At 50.3% G+C, this 19,931-nt stretch overlaps 1 protein-coding gene and 1 long non-coding RNA gene across 3 annotated transcripts in view; one reads left to right on the top strand and one right to left on the bottom strand.

Moving 5' to 3' along the window:
* Positions 1 to 583: 583 nt before the first annotated feature.
* Positions 584 to 19,931, bottom strand: part of TCF25 (TCF25 ribosome quality control complex subunit) — a 31,614-nt gene continuing 12,266 nt past the window's right edge. The window contains exons 2-18 of one of the 2 annotated variants that reach the window (XM_072819659.1): positions 19,022 to 19,186; positions 17,985 to 18,059; positions 16,976 to 17,094; positions 16,412 to 16,477; positions 12,563 to 12,645; positions 11,421 to 11,551; positions 10,867 to 10,966; positions 9,903 to 9,996; positions 8,583 to 8,675; positions 8,365 to 8,470; positions 6,998 to 7,157; positions 5,692 to 5,779; positions 4,773 to 4,931; positions 4,553 to 4,643; positions 4,073 to 4,152; positions 2,484 to 2,556; positions 584 to 897 (exon numbers count right to left, since the gene is read on the bottom strand). In XM_072819659.1, coding sequence (XP_072675760.1) covers positions 883 to 897; positions 2,484 to 2,556; positions 4,073 to 4,152; positions 4,553 to 4,643; positions 4,773 to 4,931; positions 5,692 to 5,779; positions 6,998 to 7,157; positions 8,365 to 8,470; positions 8,583 to 8,675; positions 9,903 to 9,996; positions 10,867 to 10,966; positions 11,421 to 11,551; positions 12,563 to 12,645; positions 16,412 to 16,477; positions 16,976 to 17,094; positions 17,985 to 18,059; positions 19,022 to 19,186 — 1,698 coding nt within the window. In that variant the 3' untranslated portion in view covers positions 584 to 882. Of the gene's footprint in view, positions 898 to 1,894; positions 2,200 to 2,483; positions 2,557 to 4,072; positions 4,153 to 4,552; positions 4,644 to 4,772; positions 4,932 to 5,691; positions 5,780 to 6,997; positions 7,158 to 8,364; positions 8,471 to 8,582; positions 8,676 to 9,902; positions 9,997 to 10,866; positions 10,967 to 11,420; positions 11,552 to 12,562; positions 12,646 to 16,411; positions 16,478 to 16,975; positions 17,095 to 17,984; positions 18,060 to 19,021; positions 19,187 to 19,931 lie in introns of those variants that run through there. The other variant, XM_072819658.1, reaches the window with a different exon arrangement.
* LOC140630095 (uncharacterized) lies at positions 11,125 to 15,568 on the top strand. The gene is made up of 4 exons (XR_012027882.1): positions 11,125 to 11,392; positions 11,637 to 11,762; positions 11,926 to 13,106; positions 14,772 to 15,568. It is a non-coding gene; the product is annotated as an uncharacterized lncRNA (long non-coding RNA).

The following is a 19,931-nucleotide window of genomic DNA, read 5'->3' as shown; positions in this document are numbered from 1 at the left end:
GAACAGTTGAGTGCCAGTTGCACACGAGGCCCGCAACATGGGAGCATTCAATGTGTAAATGACCTTCATGTGGGAGCTGAAGTGTAAATGGCCTCTCACTGCAGAGACCAGTGAGATCAGTGTCTAGCCATGGCCACACCAGGAGGCCCTGCTTCCTTCATGGAGGTCCTCCCAGGGCCAGTCAGGAGACACAGCAGCCCTCCTACCCTCCACCGCCCCCAGCAGCCATGTGGGGTATACAGCTCGCTCCTCCTGGATCTTGTCATCGTGGGATCTCAGGAAGACCCAGCCCAGAGCTGAGTCACCATGAAGTCTTTGAACTCAGTGAGGGGAACACCTTGTGTGCCCTACCTGTGGTGTCTGCCCTAAAGACCCTGAGGTAGGGCCTGACTTGGTGGGAAAGAGCATAAACTATTAGCAATCTGTCCACGGGCAGCAGGAGGCCTGGGAAGAGCCAATTCACCTTTGCCTGGACACTGGGTGGCAAGGCAAGCCTTCAGAGCAGATGTTCAGATTTGAAAAAGGTGGCTGTCTTTTCATCTCCATGGAAACAGAGCTACAAGTAATGACCTAACCCAAGAGGTTTAGCTGAGCACTGATGATTTAATAATCTCTTGGGACAGCAGGCCCAGAAGTGAGCAGTTTCACCAGTCTGGGCCCAGCCTCTCTTTGCCTATCTCTAGGACACTGGCTCTTCATTTTGAGGGTCAGCAACTCCTGATCGTAAAATGGCTGCTGCAGCTCCGGATATCACAATCCCATCTGGTTGTATTTAAGGCTGGATGATGCAGAGTACCAAGTTCTTCTTGCTTGCCTGTCATTATCAGAGGACCAACCCCTTTCTGGGGGAACCCAGTAGACTCCTATCCTGTTGGCTGAAGCTTATCGCAGGATACCCTAGTGGGAGACATGTAGATCTAGGATAGTCTGGGATTATCTCAATCATACCCAATCCCACCCAGCAAATCCAGTTATGGTGACAAGGAATTAAGCATGGGTAGTAACTGACCAACATCAACATATCTGCAGGGCACCGTTCTTACCATGGGCGTTCAGAGCAGAGGCTTCTGTTAACTCCCAGATGCTGGGAGTTCCCTAGCTGGGAACTTCGGACAGGATAACTTAACAGATCTCCCCCAACAGGTGATTCCATGTCACTGTCTAGAATGCTGTGTGGGACCTCCTGGGAGAAGGGCCTCTATACCAATGCTCAGCAGACCTGATCTTGGCCCAGAGCATGTAAGCAGCATGTGCTCCCTCCCTCTCTCCCAGCTGTGGGCTACCTATAGGGATGGAGGGCAGGGCAGGGAGGGCATCCGACAGACTGGCAGGGTTGTGTGGTACTGAGCTGTCAAGTAGGCCAGGACTTGCCCCAGGTGATGAGCCCTCCTCCATGCTCTATTCACCTCATTGCTCTCCCCCTCCCCCATCAAATGTACCCTAACCCCTGCTACACACACTCCCCAGAGCTGGCAGGACATACTTTCCAAGGTCCACCTCTCAGCCTCCCTCCATCTCCCTCCAACTCCTGCCCTGAAGTTTCCCGATAAAATCACTGGGATTCTGCATTGGTGTAATGCCCCGGCCAAGGACTCCAGTGTCAGCACCCCCTGCCCCTGGCCAGCCTGTTCCAAGTTCCCAATGGAAGCATGTCTCTGTGGTCTCAGCAGAGATGTTGCACTGGAAACCAGTGGGGCCTTCTCTACTCTGTGCCCCAAAATATGGGGGGCAGGGTGGCCATGGAGAGAGTTCACATGCGGCTTGGGCTTGGCTGTGTGTGAGGGTGGGTCATGTCCTCTCCTGGGACAGCTCAGGGGCTATGCAGATCTAGCACCCACCTGCCTCACACTGGGCAGGAACTCCAGCCCCAGGAAAGAAGAGCTCATGCTGCACGGAGCGTAACCCATTCACATTTATAGGAGACACAAAGGAGGCAAGCGGACAACACAGCATTTCTACTCCAGGGTACTGGTCAATTCCGACCAGAACAGCAATCAGGAACATAATTGTACAGCATTGGGGCGTGGCATCTACGCGGGCTCAGTCCCACTCCCCATCCCCCTCGGGGTTGTCCTCGCGAGCTGCCTCCACGTCGTGGAAGTGGAAGTTGGCCATCATGTCTCGTACGGCCAGCATCAGCCTGTTCAAGCCTTGGTTGTGGTTCAGACCCCCAGCCCCTCCATCCTCCAGCCTCTCCCCCTGCAGCAATGAGACTCGTATGAGCAGGGGTTGTCCTGGGCTCTGAGGCCCACTGCTCCCAACCCAGCTGGCCTAGGACCCTGTCAGGAAGAAGCTCCTAACCCAAACATGTGACTGACAAGGCCAGGCCCCAGAGCAGGGCCAAGGTGGCGGCTACAGTCTCAGGTAGGCATGTCCCAGTCTCCTGAGCAGGCTGCTGGAGTCAGTAAAGCCTCTAGACATGCACAGCCCACAGCCCTCCCTGAACCCATGTGACAGAGAGGGGCCAAGACATGCTCACATACCTCCATAGTGTAATTAGGCAACAGGGACCGGAAGAAGAGTGCAATTGTGTTTCCATGGCTGACGGGACTCAGCCTGAAAAAGGAGGGAGGAAAGTCAGGAAGCACACAGTACACTCTGCCCTTGGCAGCGGGGATATACACACCACCGCAACTCAAGCAGCAGCTGGGCACCAGCTCAGGCCTCAGGGAAGGCCTTCCAGAGGGGGCGGGTCCTTGCAGACCTGGCCGGCTGAGCTGAGCAGACAGCAGAGGGTCACCTGCCATGGCACAGGTGGCTTGCTTTTGAGAAAAGCCATGCACGGGTGCAAAGGGGTCATGTGAAGAGAAGATGCGTGTGCTGGGGAGGACCCTCCTGGTAGGACTTGGTGCTGCAGCCCAGCTCCACTGGACATTTTTTTTTTCTTTTTCTTTTAAGATTTTTTTTTTTTTTTTTTTTAATTCATGAGAGAGAGAATGAGAGAGAGGCAGAGACACAGGCAGAGGGAGAAGCAGGCTCCATGCAGAGAGGCCAACGTGGGACTCGATCCTGAATCTCCAGGATCATGCCCTGGGCCGAAGGTGGCGCTAAACCACTGAGCCACCTGGGCTGCCCTCCATTGGACATTTAAGGACAGATGGCCTCAGGTTGGCACGGCCCTTTAACCACTCCTCAGGGCTAAATGTCCAGCAAGTTAGCTTTTTGTGTGAACCTAACAACATTAAAAATTCGTGTCCCCTCAATCATTCTGAGAATTTAACTGGGCACTGGTTCCCCAGAAGCACACAGTCCAACTTTTAGAATGTAATTCAGTTAAGAAAAACTCCTTTATCCTACATAATGTGTCTGAGAGGTCTGAAAAGCACACTTTCTGAAATGGGAAAATCTGCCTGTGACTTTCAGATCTACAGTGCGGTGCTAACAGCCTCATGGTAAGGCAATCGCTTAGCTTTTAAGGCTAGAAGAAAAGAAAAAAAGCAGCTTTCCCATGATCCAAGGCTAAACGCCATCCACAAATCCGCTGCAGACTTGGCTCTGCTGTGCCCTTACTATAGCTCTTCTGGCTTGGCCACATGGGCTCCTTTCAGCTCTTGGAATACGCTCTCCTTGTGCTGTGTTTCTTATACAGGGCCTTTGCACATGCTGACTCTTCTGGAATACCAGCATTCTCTCCCTCTTTCCTTGGCAAAGATATATTATTCCTTCATACTTCACTGACCATGGCTTCCTCTGAGAATCATATGTACCGGCAGTTTCTTTCTTTCTTTTTTTAAAGTACCAGCGGTTTCTTAATGCAGTTTTGATCTTACATTAATTTCTAGATTCTATAATGAATATATCTCCCCACTGTACTGCATATTCCATGAGGGTAGAGGTGGTGTCTTACTCTCACTTCACAGTGTTACCTCCAACATCTGCTCTACAATCTGATCGAAAAAGGCTCCTACATCGCGTAAGCGCAGAACATAGCCAAGAAAAGCCTACCCATGACCCCAAAGCACAATGTCCTTGGAGGGCTTGTGTCTGCAGAAGGCCGGGAGTCCCAGTGAGCCCTCAAGCACTGACTCAGAGCTATACAAGCAAAGGCACAAAGCGGGAGATGGAGAGGTACCTCTCTGGTCTCACGTAGGAGTAGATGGTGTCCAAAGGAGGCAGAGGGTCGAACCCCATCACAGACTGCGTGGTCACATCCTTCAGAAAGGGAAACAGAACCGTCGTGAGTCCTGGCCTTCCCCCAGCAGACTTTCAGGCGATTCCAGCCTGGACTGGCTTTTCTGCAAGGAGTCCCGTCAGTCTGATAGAAGTGGTCCTTGGTTGCGAGGCTGTGTCTACTGTACTGAGAAACTGGGTGAAGGAGTGGGGGACAGCCTTTCTTCCACCAGGACACTCACTCTGCCCCACTCAGATGGCCCATGTGCAGTAGGGAAGGAAGAGAACTTCGTGATCTCCTGTGCCAGCATCTCACACGTCAGTGCTCTAGGCCGCTGGCTCCAGGGCCCCCACAGCGGCTGGGCCAGTCAGGAGCACAATCCCACCTCTCAAAACTCCAGGTGTGAGGGGAGGGGCCCCAAATGTTACAAAGCTCCCTTACCGGGGGGAGGGCAGCAACAGCTTCCTTGACCTCGGACAGGACCACGTGGCGGTGGATATTTCTGGGCGCACGCTGGTAGAGCACCTTCCGTCTAGAGCCCACAGAGAAAAGGGGCAGCATATGGACGAGAGCCACCCCGGCCCTGATGCCACATGTGAGACAGCCACCCCCGAGCAGATGGGCATCAGGCTAACCGCTGCCCTGTCACCTCCAGGCCCACCTGCTCTCACACGCTTCCACCGCAGGGTCTCCAGAGTCCACCGCCTGCAGAACCTCGCGAACGTTCTCCTCCAGCCAGCTCATGGTGGCGGGCTCCTTCCAGAGGAAGTGTGACCTTCCGAGGTACAGGCTCACCAGCTGGCTCAGGGCAGGGGGTTGGCTGTGGGAGAGTGGGGCCTGTAAGCAGAGCCCGCTAGGGCACGGCCTCCATGCACCCACCTGCACCTGTGGGGAGCGTGCGGGCCTGTCCAGCAGCCTGGGGCCAGAGGAGGTGGCGCAGAGGGGCTGCCAAACTGGGATGTGCCAGTGCCCAGTGGTGGGACACTTTAGCATTTGCTTCCATAGAAAGACATGTATTTTAATAAATATGAGGTCTTCAATAGAAACAGAACATGGAAAAACAACATGCACGTCTGCTCACACACAAAAATAGGCAGGAACCATGATGGTTTACGAACAGGGTCTGAAGGCGGCTGGTTCCCACACTGCATGTTTTCCTTTATTTTTTGTAAGACACCTGGTAAGGTAGTCCGTGCACATACAGACGTGTGAACCACACTAATGACTGTACCGATGCTAATTCCAGCCTGCAGGTGCCAGCACAGTGGGCCCCACACCCTGTCCACTCCCCTCAGGAAGGTTGGTGCTTTGGGCTGTGGGCTGCTTACACGCTGGCCAGCTCGGTGTCTAACCAGGAGGCAATGCCCCATGTAGACATGGCACACAGCCCTCCTCAGTGGGAGAAGAGTCTGGCCACAAAGGTCACCTGTAGAGAGCACCTGGCAAGACCCTCCTGGTGGGAGGAGAGAGCAGTGACAGCCAACCTCATGAAAATGGTTCCCGGGCTCTGCTCCTAGGGGCACCCCCATGACCCACACGTGGGCGGGCACTGTTCTCTTGGGGCCCATCCCAGTCTTTACCTTATCTCAGCATCCGGTCCAAAGAAGCGGTGAGTGGCGACAGCGGCATCTGGCCGCACGCTGCAGTACTCAAGCAAAGGTAGGAGGACTGCAGGAGGAAGCAGGGGCCCCCAAAGGCAGGGTGACACCGGGGTGAGGCCAGGGTACCCACGCCAGCCCCCAAGGGGCCTCTGCCACCTTGGAGGGGGTTGTCTGTACTGCTGCCTCCCAGCAGCCCCATCTGCATCTGAAGGGTCGCACCCATGACCCCCCCCAAGCACGTGCACAAGGCGTTCCAACCACTGAGATCACACGCATTCCACCTACAGGCTCACGGGGTTCAGGCCTTGGGCAGAGACAGGCTCTGAGCAGCTGCGGCTTCCCCACAGTCATAGCACCCGGAGAACCCTATCGTCTGAGGGACTTTCCAGGGCAGCTCAGTGTGCAGGAGGACCACCCCAGGTCGTATGAAAACACCACAGGCAGCTCTGTGTGTGCACAGAATGGGGGTCAAGCCCAGATGTACCAGCAGATACTGAGCACGCTGTAGGGTGGGAACCCTGAGTGACACCGGCCTCAGCCCTGCCCTGGCTGCCTCCTCAGACCTCCACCACCCTTGTCTACATGCTCAGCTCTGTTTTCTCCCTAGCACTTAGCACCACCTCATCTACGGTCCTTCTCATCTCATTCCCTGGTCTGCCTCCCTGCCCTAGGATGTGAGCCCTAAAAGTGGGGATCTTGGCTGCCTCCTCTGCCTGGCCAGGGATGCAACAGGCTCATGGGGGTGAGGATGGTGTACATGAGCCACATAGCCTATCCCAGGCACATAATCCTCTGTGAAACTGCAAGTGGTAAGAGGACCCAAGTCCACCAGTTCCCTGATGTACCAGCAGGCTCTTCTCTGATCTCGTTAGCACTGAGATCAGCCCACAGGACTCCATCTCCACGAGGACACCAGCCTCCAGGGAGCACAGGGATGCTTGGAAGGGCCTCTGTGCAATTCCCAGGACAACCTGGCCTCTAAGTTCTTCAACTCAGTAAGAAATAGGATTTGAGGATGAGAATATAATGCCTAATTTGCAGACTGGGCCCCTTCTGCACAGTTCTGCTAACATCTAGCAGCTCATGTCCCTCTTTCTAGAAAACACTCCATCTTCAGAGAGAAAGTTTTTCTTAAACAGTCAATATCAAAACACCTTTTATTATCCTAAAACCCTGAGACACTTGGACACCAAAGTCAGTTCTGACTCATTTTCAGCTTTCAAACCATGACTACGTGTGTGCGGGGGCCCAACCATGTCTGCAGGGGCTGCTAGGATGTACCAACCTCCAGGGAACATGGTGAGTGCCTGTCGGATCAGGAGAGAGGCCTGCTCCCTTGCAGAGTTGAGCTCCTGCTCAGGGAGGTCTGCTTGCTGACTCAGCAGGAAATAGGCCAATGGCACAGAGAAGGCAAAATTTGGGAGCTGAGACAGGTTCCGATGAGCCTTCAGAGATGGAGAAACAAAATCTGGAGTTTTGACACAGCAAAGACAAAAGATGCACAATTCACAGACACTCTGAAGTCACCCAAGGAGCCCCTGTGATGAGCACACAAGTGTTCTGTTGGCATAAAAATCACTTCATGTTGCATCTGGAGGCTTTCTATTGGCAGGAGACAAGTCAAAAGGCCCTGGAGCAGGGTTTGGGGGTAGGGGGTTGTAGAGAATTGACAGGAAAGAGTGGAAGGACCTGGGGCAGGCGAAGTTGGGTGGGGTCACAGAAAAGCACCCAACCTCAGGCTGCAGTGTCACACTGGAGAACTCAGAAAGTCTGGTTGGCAATGAGGACCATCCCTGCTCTTGCCAGGACCTCATCAACATCAGCTGACATGGCCGAGCACTCAGCTTGCCTTTCTCTGTGTGTATGTAACAAACGACATGCCATGTTTTCTCCACTGAAGTGGAACTGTGGCCTACACAGTTATGGAACCTTACAGGCTACCACAAACATTCTTCTGCAGACCCACTGTGGAGGGAGGGGGTGCTCCCTGCAGCTGCATTCTGAAGGCTCCAGGAACTTCTGTAAACTAGGTCCCAGAAGCAGGACTCCTCAGCAAATCAGCCAAGTGACAGTCCAAAATGATTTATGTAGGTGACCTCTCCATGTGGTTTGACTTCTTTCATTTCTCAATTACACAAAAAGATAACAAGTTGCTATTTCTCTACCCACCACCCCCACCCCACTGGAGGTAGTCAGGCTCACACACACTCAAGAGCCATCTAACAGGAACACACATTTCCTAGCAGCTCAATTAAAAAGAAAACAGATAAAACAAATGTTACTACTGTTACATTTAACCCAAATAACTAAAATAGCATCACTTCAAAGGCAAGCATTATGAAAATCACTAATGACTCTTTTCTATGCCTAGTCTAAGCCTCAGTATCAGGCTGGAGGCAGACCCCACCTGCATGTGTCCACATGAACCCACCCAGCACACAAGCTCCCGAATGTGCGTCATTCCCTATGGCCCACCCCCATCCCCACCCCCAGCAGCTGGTGTGCGCACATATGAGCAGGGAGCAAGGAAGGAGCATATGGATCTGCCCAGACCCTCTCCATGGTGTTGCAGGACTCCCCTGGAGCGCACAGACTCTGGCCTAAGACAAGAGAGGGAGACTCGGCCCCATGTGACATCATGTTCACACCCACCTCCCATTCCTGGAAGAGGCGGATCAGGTACTCGTAGTTGCGTGCCCGTAAGGCCAGGTGATCGATGAGCAGCAGCATGCACAGGGGGTCCTCATCAGGCTCCAGGCTTCCAGAGGCAGCAAACAGGCAGAGGGAGACAAAGTGCAGAGTGGGCTGGTGTGGACATCCGCTAGCTTGAGGCCGCAGACGACACACAGGTGGCAGCGATGGGCGCTTACCTCAAGATGAGCTTGCAGAACTCCAGCGCAGTGCGTGGGCAGCCTCGCTTCTCCAGGAAGCTCATCTGCTTGTAGAGGGCCAGGTAGAAGCTCCTAGATCCAAGACAGTTCCTCGTGAATGAGAGCAGCAGCAGGCACAGAGCCGCACTGCCTGGAAGCCTCGTCCAGCACCGAGTCCACCCTCTGCTCACTGGCTGCGCCGGCACTTCCTGTGTGGCCTAATCACCGTGAATGTTCGCGAGTGTCCCCCTGTGTCTGCAGAGAAGGCGATGCTCTGCTTGTTGTTTGCAGTTATATGTGTATCCATGTAGAGAAAAACAAACTTAGCTTTCTTCCTTTACTGTTTATAATTTCAGAGAACAGAGTCCACATCTCCTACTGTAATTACCATCTGAATTTACCCTCAAATCTCAGTAGCTGCCAGTGGCACTGCAGCTGGATGCATCAAGTTTGTGACTTGAATCATCCTGGTGGACTATTCTTTTTATCAATGACCACCAACTCTGCTAGTGCCTACAGATGCTGGTATTTTATAACCTATCTCCAAGAATGAAAAATTTAATTGGAGAGACAAAACAAACACAAAAAAACCCAGACAATCTGTGCTGGGTGCGAGCGGGGGGTGATGGTCAGCAAGTCCTGGGTTCCAGGCTGACTGACAAGGTGTGGAGAACATCCAGTGCTGGAGATGACCAAGGACGCTTGAGGCCAGAAGAGGGTGAGCAGGGCACCGGGACCAAGGATGCCGCCCCACCGCCCGGGGGGGCCTTGAAGGCCAGGCTGAGGGCAGGAATCCAGTGGGTAAGACTGTTCAGGCCTCCATTAGTGAGGGCTGGTGCCAGAGTGGGGCTCTGGGGCAGGAGGTGCATCTGTGAGAACAGAACATCAAGCAAGTATGACCGCTCAGTGCAGGTGCAGGGAACAGGATCAGGCTGAGTTCAAGTAGCTCAATGATTTAGGAATTGGCATGTTTGGCTCCCACAAAGCGTTCCAGAGTATTCTAAACTCACAGGGCACAGATCCTTTTGTCCATGCGTACAAGTAAACACAACTACAGACCCTATCATAATGAAGTGGCTTGTCAGACTCACTTCTAACAAGGACAAAGGGAACACCAGGCTTGCCCCATCCATCTGTCCTTGAACTCAGCCCTCCTGCATTCAAGTTGTAAACACAACACAAGATGCCCTTGTGTGAGCTAGTGGGCAGGACATATCGGGGACAGTCCCCTGCCACCTGCTTCAATGACACCTATAAAGGCACTCACATAGTGTGACACCTTGGACACACCTTGACACACCTGTCATCCATGAAACCCACCTGTTCTCAGGTCTGCGGTAATCCAGCCGGCAGGTCCCGCTGGTGAGGCTGAACAAGGGGTGGAAGGCACACTCCATGCTGTACAGCGCTCTCTCTGAGGGCCACACAAACACCAGGGGAAGGTGTCATGGCCACTGTGGATGCAACCCTATCCCCCTACGGCTCACAAAGAAAGCTCTCAAAGGAAGAAGGTAACACAGCAAGGATTTTGAAAGTGCCACAAACACATGGCCTCACAAAACCCACATACACACGTCCATAGCAGCTCATTCACTTGATCCAAGATGTGGAAACCACCTAAGTGTCCCCCAAGTGCTTGTAGATAAACAAAATATGGTCTGTCCACACTAAGGAGCATCAGGTAGCCGTGAAAGGAGTGACCCTTGAAGACATTGTGGTAAATTACAGAAGCCAGGTAGACATGTCACAGGAATCCACTCACAGGAAATGTCCGTAACAGGCAAATGCACAGAAACAGGAAGCAGACTTGGGGTTGCCAGGGGCTGGAGGTAGGGTGGTCTCAGGTTATGGGCAGGGATTCTTTTGTAAGTTAACATAATTTTCCCAGATTTGGTGGTGATGGAACTGTACAACTCTGACAATAAACTAAACACCAATGAATCAATTGTATGCTCTTAACAGCAAAGTTATATAGTATATGAATCGTATCCAAAAGGGGAACCTAAGCATCAGACTCTTGGTTTTAGCTCAGGTCATGATCTCAGTCAGGGTCATGAGATTGAGCCCCGAGTGGGCCCAGTACAGAGCCTACTTGAGATTCTCTCTTTTCCTCTGCCCCTCCCCCCACCTCTCTCTCCCCTTTCCTCTCAAAAAAAAAAAAAAAAGTCCTGGCAAACCCCTGTGTACCTGCTGTCACCTTACAAGGCAGCACCTATCCTCCTCCAGCAGAGCTGTGCGTGGGTTCCGAGGCACAGCAGGGCGGCGGGCCCATGGAGGCTCTTACCTACGAGGTCTCGGGCCATCTCCTGATCCTCCTGAAAGCGGCAGGCATCGCTGAGCTGCAGAAGTGAGTCAACGTGGTATGGGCTAGTCTGGAGCAGAACCTGGGAGGAAAGAGGGACAATGGATGGGGCTGTACGTGGAGACCCCTGGACAGCAGGCAGCAAAGTACCAGCCCTAGGCAGGGCTTTCCTTCAGTCATTTAAACCTTGGGAAAATGTCACAAAGGGTGATACCCACAATACCTTCACCTCAAACTAAGCTCATCACCACTGCTCAGATGAGTCACTGACCACCCCTGTGGTGGGATCTCCACCTTCACCCTCTACCACCACTCCCCTAAACAGCCCTTGGGAGAGGTGGCAAGTCCTGAGAAGCACCTTGCCATGGCCCCCAGCCCCCGTGACCCAGGCACACAGTGAGGGTCAGAGGAACAGAAAGAAAGGACAAGGACAACTTTGGGTTGAGCGACCACAGGCTGGGATGCAGGCCCGGGGCAGCCTGGATAACTGAGGAGAGGGTGCAGGCTGGTGAGAACTCTCTAGGGGACACACGCACCACAATGTTGTTGGGCTCCATGGACTCCACGGCAGCCAGGAACTTGTGCTGAGTCTGCTGGTACTCCTCACTATGCTCAAATGCAAAGGAGGAGAGGCCTTTCTTGGACTCCAGCAGGCGCATTGACAGACCTGAGGAGAGTGCAGCATCAGTGTTCCTGATGAGGAGTCTCTGTGCATATTAGACATGAGTCCCCATCAGTGTCTCCTTTTCCAGGGTGCCTGGGGCTGACTGCTCGTGGCTTGGTCCACATGAGCACCACATTCTGCCTACATTTTTCCTATGAAGGTGTTTCTTCCCCCATGGGTGTGCCTGGATCATCATCATCCCAGGACAATAGAGGTGAGGACACACATGGAGCCATCCGCCTCTCATCTAGCTAGGCTTAAACACTGGGCAGAGCCCAGACCCAGATGGGCATGGGAGATCATGCAGGGCTGCAGCCAGGCATCCATGGTGATGGTGATCTATAACCACGAGTGAAAGTCTTTTCTCTTTGTACCAGATTCTTCTGAGGAACCTTCAGGAGTTTCATGAAATAAGTGAGTGGTTCCAGGCTACCCTCCTGACGGCCCCACCAAAGGCCAAGGCCTGCAGCACTACAGAGCTGAGGAGCCCTCATCTGCCCTGGCTCAGGGGCCTCTGGGAAGCAAAGCGGGGGTGAAAGACAGCGGAAACAAGACACCCACCAGAACCTAGGGCTTCCCATGTCCTCACTACCAGCACGAGGGAACCACACAGAACCCCACAAACACGGGGGCAGGGCGGGGCCGTCACATGCTTCCGTCATGGTGGGGGCCCCTGCCTCTACCCTTGGTCCCACCCCAGTCGGGCCCCACGATCCAAGGGTTCTCAGATGCCAAGTGCCTCTAATGGGGCATTTACTCCACACCCCAAACCTTTCTGCACTGTTGCTGTTTTTCTGTAAATTATTTGTACTTACTAATTGGCAACAAAATATAAAATATCACACTTGAAAAATGAAGTTGGTTGCTTCCTATGAGACAGTATCCACAGGAAAAAAGAAAAAAGCTGCATGAAAACGTACTTGAGAAAACATGCAGCTGGTGTGGGGGGCGGGAGAGGGGGGTCCTCTGTCCTCCCCGGTACATTGGCTCTGCATAAACCACGCAGCCCCTCACCTGGTTTGGTGTACCGTGGCCAGGTGCTCTTAGGGGTCGTCAGCCATGTACACTTGGGGTACACACGCTGCCTCTGCCTTGGCCTAGGAAGAAAAGACATGGTCACAGCTTCACCTTCACTGCTTGATCTCTGCAGGGACTATGGAAACAAAACTGTGGGGAAGAGAAGGGAGGGGAAGAGTGGTGGTACTTCCACCAGCGTGACCAGGACAGAAAGCAAATGGTGTCAACAACACAACAGAAGCATTGCCAGAAAAAAAAAAAAAAAAAAGGGAACCATTGCCAGACAAAACTAGAAACTGTATAATCTAAATAACCAAACCACCAGAGAAATAAAAAAAAACCCAGCAAATTTACAGTCCAGCAAAATGGCAGGAAATACAGATAAAAAGGAAACAAAAATTGAAAACTAAAAATAAAGACCAGGAGGAAAGCAAATGTGTAGGGACCCGGCGGACTCAAGTGAGCTGGCTTCCCTGTGGGCCAGGCGGCACAAATGTGATGCCAGCTGAGCAAAGAGGATGAAGGGCAGGTCTGTCATAAGGTGGGTCCTCTCCCCTATCTCAAGACACCACCAATTTAACAATACATTTTGAAAAGGGAATAACGGTAACCATGAAGAGAACTGGCAGGGTCTATCAGTACACTGACGTCAACACACTTCTGAGTGATAACTAGCAAGACAGAGGCACAAGTGGGCAGCAGAGGAGGGAGGTCCATCTCCTGAGATGCTGTGCATGAACTGCTCTTTCCCCTCAGCCATGTGCTCCACCTCTGTGATCCAGGAGTCTCTTCCACAGGTGCCACATCACCCACTGAAAGCTGTAGTTGCAAAGAAGGGTTTCTGTGCCATCACTGATGCTTTGTTTCTTAAGCTGAGCAACAGACATGTGAACATGTGTACATTCTTCTTTATACTTTCTTGATAATCTGAACCACTTCATTAAGAAAAAATATTTGGGATGCCTAGGAGTCTCGGTGATTGAGTGGCTGGCTCAGGTCATGATCTTGGGGTCCTGAGATGGAGTCCCACCCACATCAGGCTCCCCAACAGGGAGCCTGCTTCTCCCTCTGCCTATGTCTCTGCCTCTCTCTCTGTGTTTCTCATGAATAAATAAATTAAATCTTAAAAAAAAGAAAAAGAAAGAAAACTTGAGTAAGACTCTGGCCTGTTTTAGGAACAGGATAAAAAAGTGTATTTCTTTTCCAACAAGAAGGCAAAACTGCAGGAGAAAACACATGGTAAAAAAAAAAAAAAAGAAAACACATGGTACCTGAAAACCATGGCCAAAATCTGAAGAAAACTCATTTTTCCCTCTTCAAGTTTGAGCTGCTAGCCCTGAAACTTTAGCCAGATTTTTGCTTCTCAATCAGCAAAACAAAACCAACATGAGGTTTAGATTCTGGGATAAGTTTGATCTTTGTCAGTTTAACAGTTCTTAATGGTTAGCACCACATGGTAGACACAGTGAGAAATGCTCAGAGCATGAGAGTCTGTTTGCAGGACTTTCTGTAGGAGGTGGGGGTGTTCAAGCTTTCTGGACGCTCCAGTACAGAGTCCAGTTCTGACCGGGAGCTTGGTAGTGTATAAAAAGGAAAATTGGATGTTCAGACTTGTGTGATCTAAGGAACCCCAGGGCTAGCCCAGCCCTGCAATAAGCTGTCCGTAAAGAACATACAGAATACAGGGAGGTGGCGGGAGGAGGCACTGAGGAGGGCAGAGATGAGCAGAGCAGCGGGAGGATGAGCATGCCCAGTATTTGTGTCATGGAGATTGTCAGAGAAAGCCGAGCACATGACATCTGCAGATTCTGAAGCAGCCACCAGGAAGGACAACCAGAAACACACTAAGTCTATCTTCGTGCAGGCTAAGGAATGAAGGAGACAGGGAACCGTGGCTTCTCAGGGAAGCCTTTGGTGGGACTTAGTTTTTTTTTTTTTTTTTTAAGATTTTATTTATTTATTCGTGAGAGAAACAGAGAGAGGCAGAGACACAGGTAGAGGGGGAGAAGCAGGCTCCCTGCGGGGAGCCGGATGTGGGACTCAATCCCTGAACCGGGACCAGGCCCTGAGCTGAAGACAGACACTCACTCAACCGCTGGGCCACCAAGGTGTCCCGGTGGGACTTAGTTTTAAGGAAATCAATATTCTAGAAGTAAAATAGTACTAGAAAAACAAATATAATTACTATGAACTATGATTTGCACAGAAACAAGACAAGGCAGAAGTGTGAAGCGATGGCAAAGGTGGGCCAAGCAGAAGCAAACAAGTGGAGCTGGTGAGGACAGGCACAACATCCAGCCCAAGATAGTCCAGGTGACCCAGAGGAATGTTTTAAATGTGAAAATGTTTTTCATCAATATTCCAAAAGAAGACATAAAGTCCAAAACCCTGTGTCCTGAATAACTTAACACCAAAGATAAAAGCAAAAACCATTCGCAAAGAAAAAAAGTCCTCCATCTACACGTTAGACAGAATCTAGAACTCCTAACTCTACGACAGCTCAAAGAAGAAGAAACAGATGGCTGGTGGATTGAGGCACATAGGTGCTTGGAGGGCAGTGGAACAACTTGGAGGTAATGCAAATGGGAATACCTGCTGCCACGCAATTTCACTAGAAATGACCACACAGATGCAGGGAGACTACAGCCAACACCTGTCCCCTAGGGTAAGCGCATTCCCCTTGTATACCAGGGTGTGGAAAATGGTGCCTAGAACCTAGCCATGCAGAACTGGGTGGTGTGACACGCCAGCAAAACTCTGTGGTGCCGGGGAACAAGATGTGTGTGCAGAGGACCCCACACAGGTGCAGCAAGCTGTCCTGAATGGTTATCTTTGGCAGGCGGAGGTGTCAAAGGAGACAATTCTCCTTCTAAATTGCCTCAATTTTGGGATGCCTGGGTGGCTCAGCGGTTGGGCATCTGCCTTGGGCTCAGGATGTGGTCCCAGAGTTCCGGGATCTAGTCCCGCTTCGGGCTCCTGCATGGAGCCTGCTTTTCCTCCCTCTGCCTATGTCTCTGCCTCTCTCTGGGTCTTTCATTAATAAATAAATAAAATCTTTAAAAATAAATAGCCTTTTTTTTTAAAAAAGATTTTGAGAGGGAAAGAGCATGCACAGGTGAGGAGGAAGGGACAGAAGGACAAGAAGACTCCCCAATGAATGCAGAGCCTAGTGTGGGGCCCGATCCCAGGACCCCAAAGATCATGACCTGAGCTGAAAATAAGAGTCAGGTGCCCTACCAAATGAGTCACCCAGGTGCCCCTTACCTCATCTTTTTTTTTCATAACAAGCATTTAATTATACATCCAGAAAAGACAAAGCTTCTGCTTTGTCTGCTTTTTTGTGGAAGCTCCTGGTCAGAACTGGGACTCCATGCTGGAGTGTCCAGACAGCTAAACACCCCCAACTCCTACAGAAAATCCTGCAAATAGATCCTCATGCTCAGAGCATTCTCATTTTGTTGACCACATGGTGCCAACCATTAAAAACTGTTAAACTGACAAAGATCAAACTTATCCCAGAATCTAAACCCCATGTTGGTTTTGCTGCTGATTGAGAAAAAAATTAACTTGGTCAAGATTTCAGCTCAAAACTTTAGGACTTACAGAATCTTTGTAAAATTATGAGTCACATGCTAGGAGAGGCAGTGTGAGGGTGAGAGCCCAACAGTCACTGAAAAGGTCAAATGTCAACTTCTCCCTGACCCCTGAGATTCCTCAGAACCAGAAATCCTCAGGCTTTCATTTGGCAAAGCGCCTTACCTATCCTCCTCATCCCTCCCCAGGGGTTTAACTGGCCTTGGGAATGCACCCTCCCTTCTCTGAGAACACAGCCAGTGTTGATCTTACCTTTGTTCCCCCAGGACAGCTCGAGCACCAAAATACCTTTTCAGTTCTGTGTCTGGATTCAAGTGTCTAGAGAATTGAAAATTTTACAAAGAAAAATGAAATTGAGTTCTTCTATAATGATTCTGGGAATTCTGAAAGGTCACATAAAACCCACCAGGGAGAACAGCTATTCTGACATGAAAGACAACTGGCTGGCCCACGTTCTCCCAAACCACATTGGCCGGAAGCATAGGCGGCCAGTGCTGGGGCCAAGTCAGAGCAGTCTCAGACCCATAAACTAGATCAAGGTGTGACTCAGGAAGAAGCATCTACTAGGACAAGAGAGGAATCGTTTATCACAGAGTGACATCTTTCTTCAATATCGTTCAAGAAAAAAACAGTCCCAGATACATAAACCTAGGTGACAGGTCCTTGGATTTCTCTTTTACTTCTTTTTCCTTGCTCCTATTGCCTAAATGTTTGGCCATAAACCTACATCACTTTTAAATACAGTAAGCTTTCTTCTTTCTTTTAGTATGATTTTTCCTCTCACAAAGTCTCAGCCAGGAGGGAGAGGGGCTGTACCTGTGCTCCACATACAAGACATGCTTCTTCGAGCTCAGGGGAGGCGGGCCTGGGCGGTTTAAACCACTGCTATCCTCAATCCTCTCCAAGATGCGGTCAATATCTTCCAGTCCATTTTCCTAAAAGCCCCAGAACAACATATTAATAACTACACTGACTTTAAACATCATAACAATCAACAACTAAATGATTTTTTTAACAAAATGATTTTTACAGAGAACTAGCATTATACTGTATTTACTTCCTGACAGTTCATAATCCAAACACTACATACTGCACATATATTCAGAAAAAAAGAAGAAATGCTTCATTAGAGGAAGTTCAGAATTAGCGTGATTGCAGAACCAGAAGAACTCTTGAAATAACAAGTTACATGCCTATACTGCTCACCTCACTTCTTCAGGTGGAACTCATGACTGTAACTACCAGTGACAGGACACACAGAACCAGACAGTGAATCATCAATGAAACAGATTTTCTGGGATCCCTGGGTGGCGCAGCGGTTTGGCGCCTGCCTTTGGCCCAGGGCGCGATCCTGGAGACCCGGGATAGAGTCCCACATCGGGCTCCCGGTGCATGGAGCCTGCTTCTCCCTCTGCCTGTGTCTCTGCCTCTCTCTCTCTCTCTCTGTGACTATCATAAATAAATAAATTTTAAAAAATTAAAAAAAAAAAAAGAAAGAAACAGATTTTCTGACACAGGCTATATCTGGATGCTTACATGTCAACATCAAATTAGCCCATCAGCACTAGAAAAAGGTCAGGGCACAGGGGCAGTGGACTGAGAAAGGACTGTGCTGTCCAAAGGACGTCATTTCAGATGGTTGCCAGAAAATGGAAAGCACAGAGTGAGGTCTAACCCTCATGAAACAACATGAACAAACATAAGCAAAATTTGTCAAGTGACTTTCCCCAACCTCTGAATTATATCCTAATGGTAAGGAATCAAAATATCAAATAAAAATGAATTGGTTCTAACTTCATCTTGAGAAACAGCTGAAAGCACATACCAAAATTTCTCCTGTAGTGTTTTTCTTATTTTTCTGTTTCTTTTTCTTCTTTCGGAGTTTACCACTTATATTAGACTAAAAAAAGAAGCACATTTTAGTCAAGGGAAAGAGACAATAAAATCTTCAGTCTGACAACTAAAGCAACAAGCTAGAGAGGGACATGGGAACCCAGGCTTGGCATCCCCTCCCTCCCACCCTGAATGTCCTGTGAACTCACCTATTTCTCCAACAAGTACCTCTCACTGGCCTGCATCTCTGGTCCTCCCTCCGACTTTCTCCCCTACTTCTAGACAGGACCCAGGGCTTCCCACGACCTCAAGAGGGCCTAAGAGGGCACCCACCTGCCCTCTGCTCTCATCTTTCACTTTGCCAACCACTCTTCCTGGCACACTTAGCTACCTGGGGGACCAGGGCCCCTTGTACTGCACTGTCCCCACCCCCCAACACACATGATGCCTCTGCCTCTATCTCTTGTGCCTTCACCTAGTGCTTTCCTTCCTTGCAGTGTAATGCCTCCACCACCTCAAGCTCAGTCAGGTGCCCCTATGCACGTGTCCACCCACTTGTCACACTCCCAACCAGAGGCCCCTGGAAGGCAGACCTGTCTCTAGAACCCAGAAAGTTTGTAAGAAGTACTTGCTGAGTAAACAAGCATGCACCCCAGCCATAACCCAAAACTAACTTGACTAACATTTCACTAACATTCACTAACATTTCTTCAAGGCATGCCCACCCAAAGGCCTGTCCACCTGACCAGAGCTCCAGACACACAATCACAAAGAACAGACACCCTGTGGAATAGAAGAAGACCCTCCCAAAGTGTGGAGGCAAGTCATGTGTCAAGGAAACTTGTCTAGGGGACCCTGTATGTGGTCCCCTTGATGCCCACAACCAATCTCGAGGATTTCCTGCAAATCTTATCTGAGGTCCCAAGAGAATTTGGGGGTAACTGGAACTCAGAAAGTGACAGCAGAGGGTGTGTGTGTGTGTGTGTGTGTGCACGTGTGTGGTGGGCACCTCTTGGTCCCCATACCTACCTGCTCTGGGGGCACTGCTTTGTCAGCTGCTTCACCAGCTTTCTTGGTGTCTGCACTTCCACTCTGAGATCTCCTTTTGTTCCCTGACACCACAGCATCTGTAAGCAGACAATCGGATCTCTCCCCATTCAGCACAGGTCCCTCCTCAAGGTCTTCGATGTTTATCTGGAAGAACACATGAGAGACAAAAGGATGTTCGGTGTATCCTGGCCACATATTAAATGGTGATACTGAACTACATCAGAGATGGAAAGCAGGGCAGAGGTGTGGCAGGGAGACACGTTCAGGGTCATTTTAGTCAGTGAACCCCAGAAAACACGGAGGCACTGTGTGGCTCCATGGTGTCTCTGTCTTAAGAGCTGACTTCATAAGAGTTCCCAAACATTACAACTCACCTCCCTTCCTGAACACTGCCCCAGGGCAAAGATTTGTAAATACAACTATCTATTTAGCCACTGGGAACTCTAGCTCAGCTCATCTACAGTAACCGACAGCAAAAGGACTGAGGAGAAGAAAAGGTACCTAAGAAGTGACTTACTGAGAAACTCTTCCCTAATAAAAGTAACTCACACAACAGAACCTGATATAGCAGTGAAAAGGAATGAATGGTGCACGGGCATGCACACACACTCTGGAAGTGAGAGAGGGGCAGGGGTGAGTACAGGTCACGTTTCTGGCCCTTCACCCAGTCCATGAAAAAGTAAACAAAAGAGTCCAACACGGAATAAAAACAACTATGTTTCATAAACCAGACAGGAAGGACCCCATCTAGTGCACTGAGATCCAAAAATAAATAAAACTGTATGTTCAATTTAGGACATCTGAAAAATAAAAAGCTGTAAAATAAAAACAAGATCTACTTTTACCCCCAAAACCCTAAGTTTTTTTTTTTTTTTTTTTTTTTAAACTA

This window comes from Canis lupus, chromosome 3 (assembly GCF_048164855.1).
Source record: "Canis lupus baileyi chromosome 3, mCanLup2.hap1, whole genome shotgun sequence".
In the NCBI taxonomy this organism is placed as follows: Eukaryota; Metazoa; Chordata; class Mammalia; order Carnivora; family Canidae; genus Canis; species Canis lupus.
This window is presented reverse-complemented; position numbering and strand designations above follow the sequence as displayed.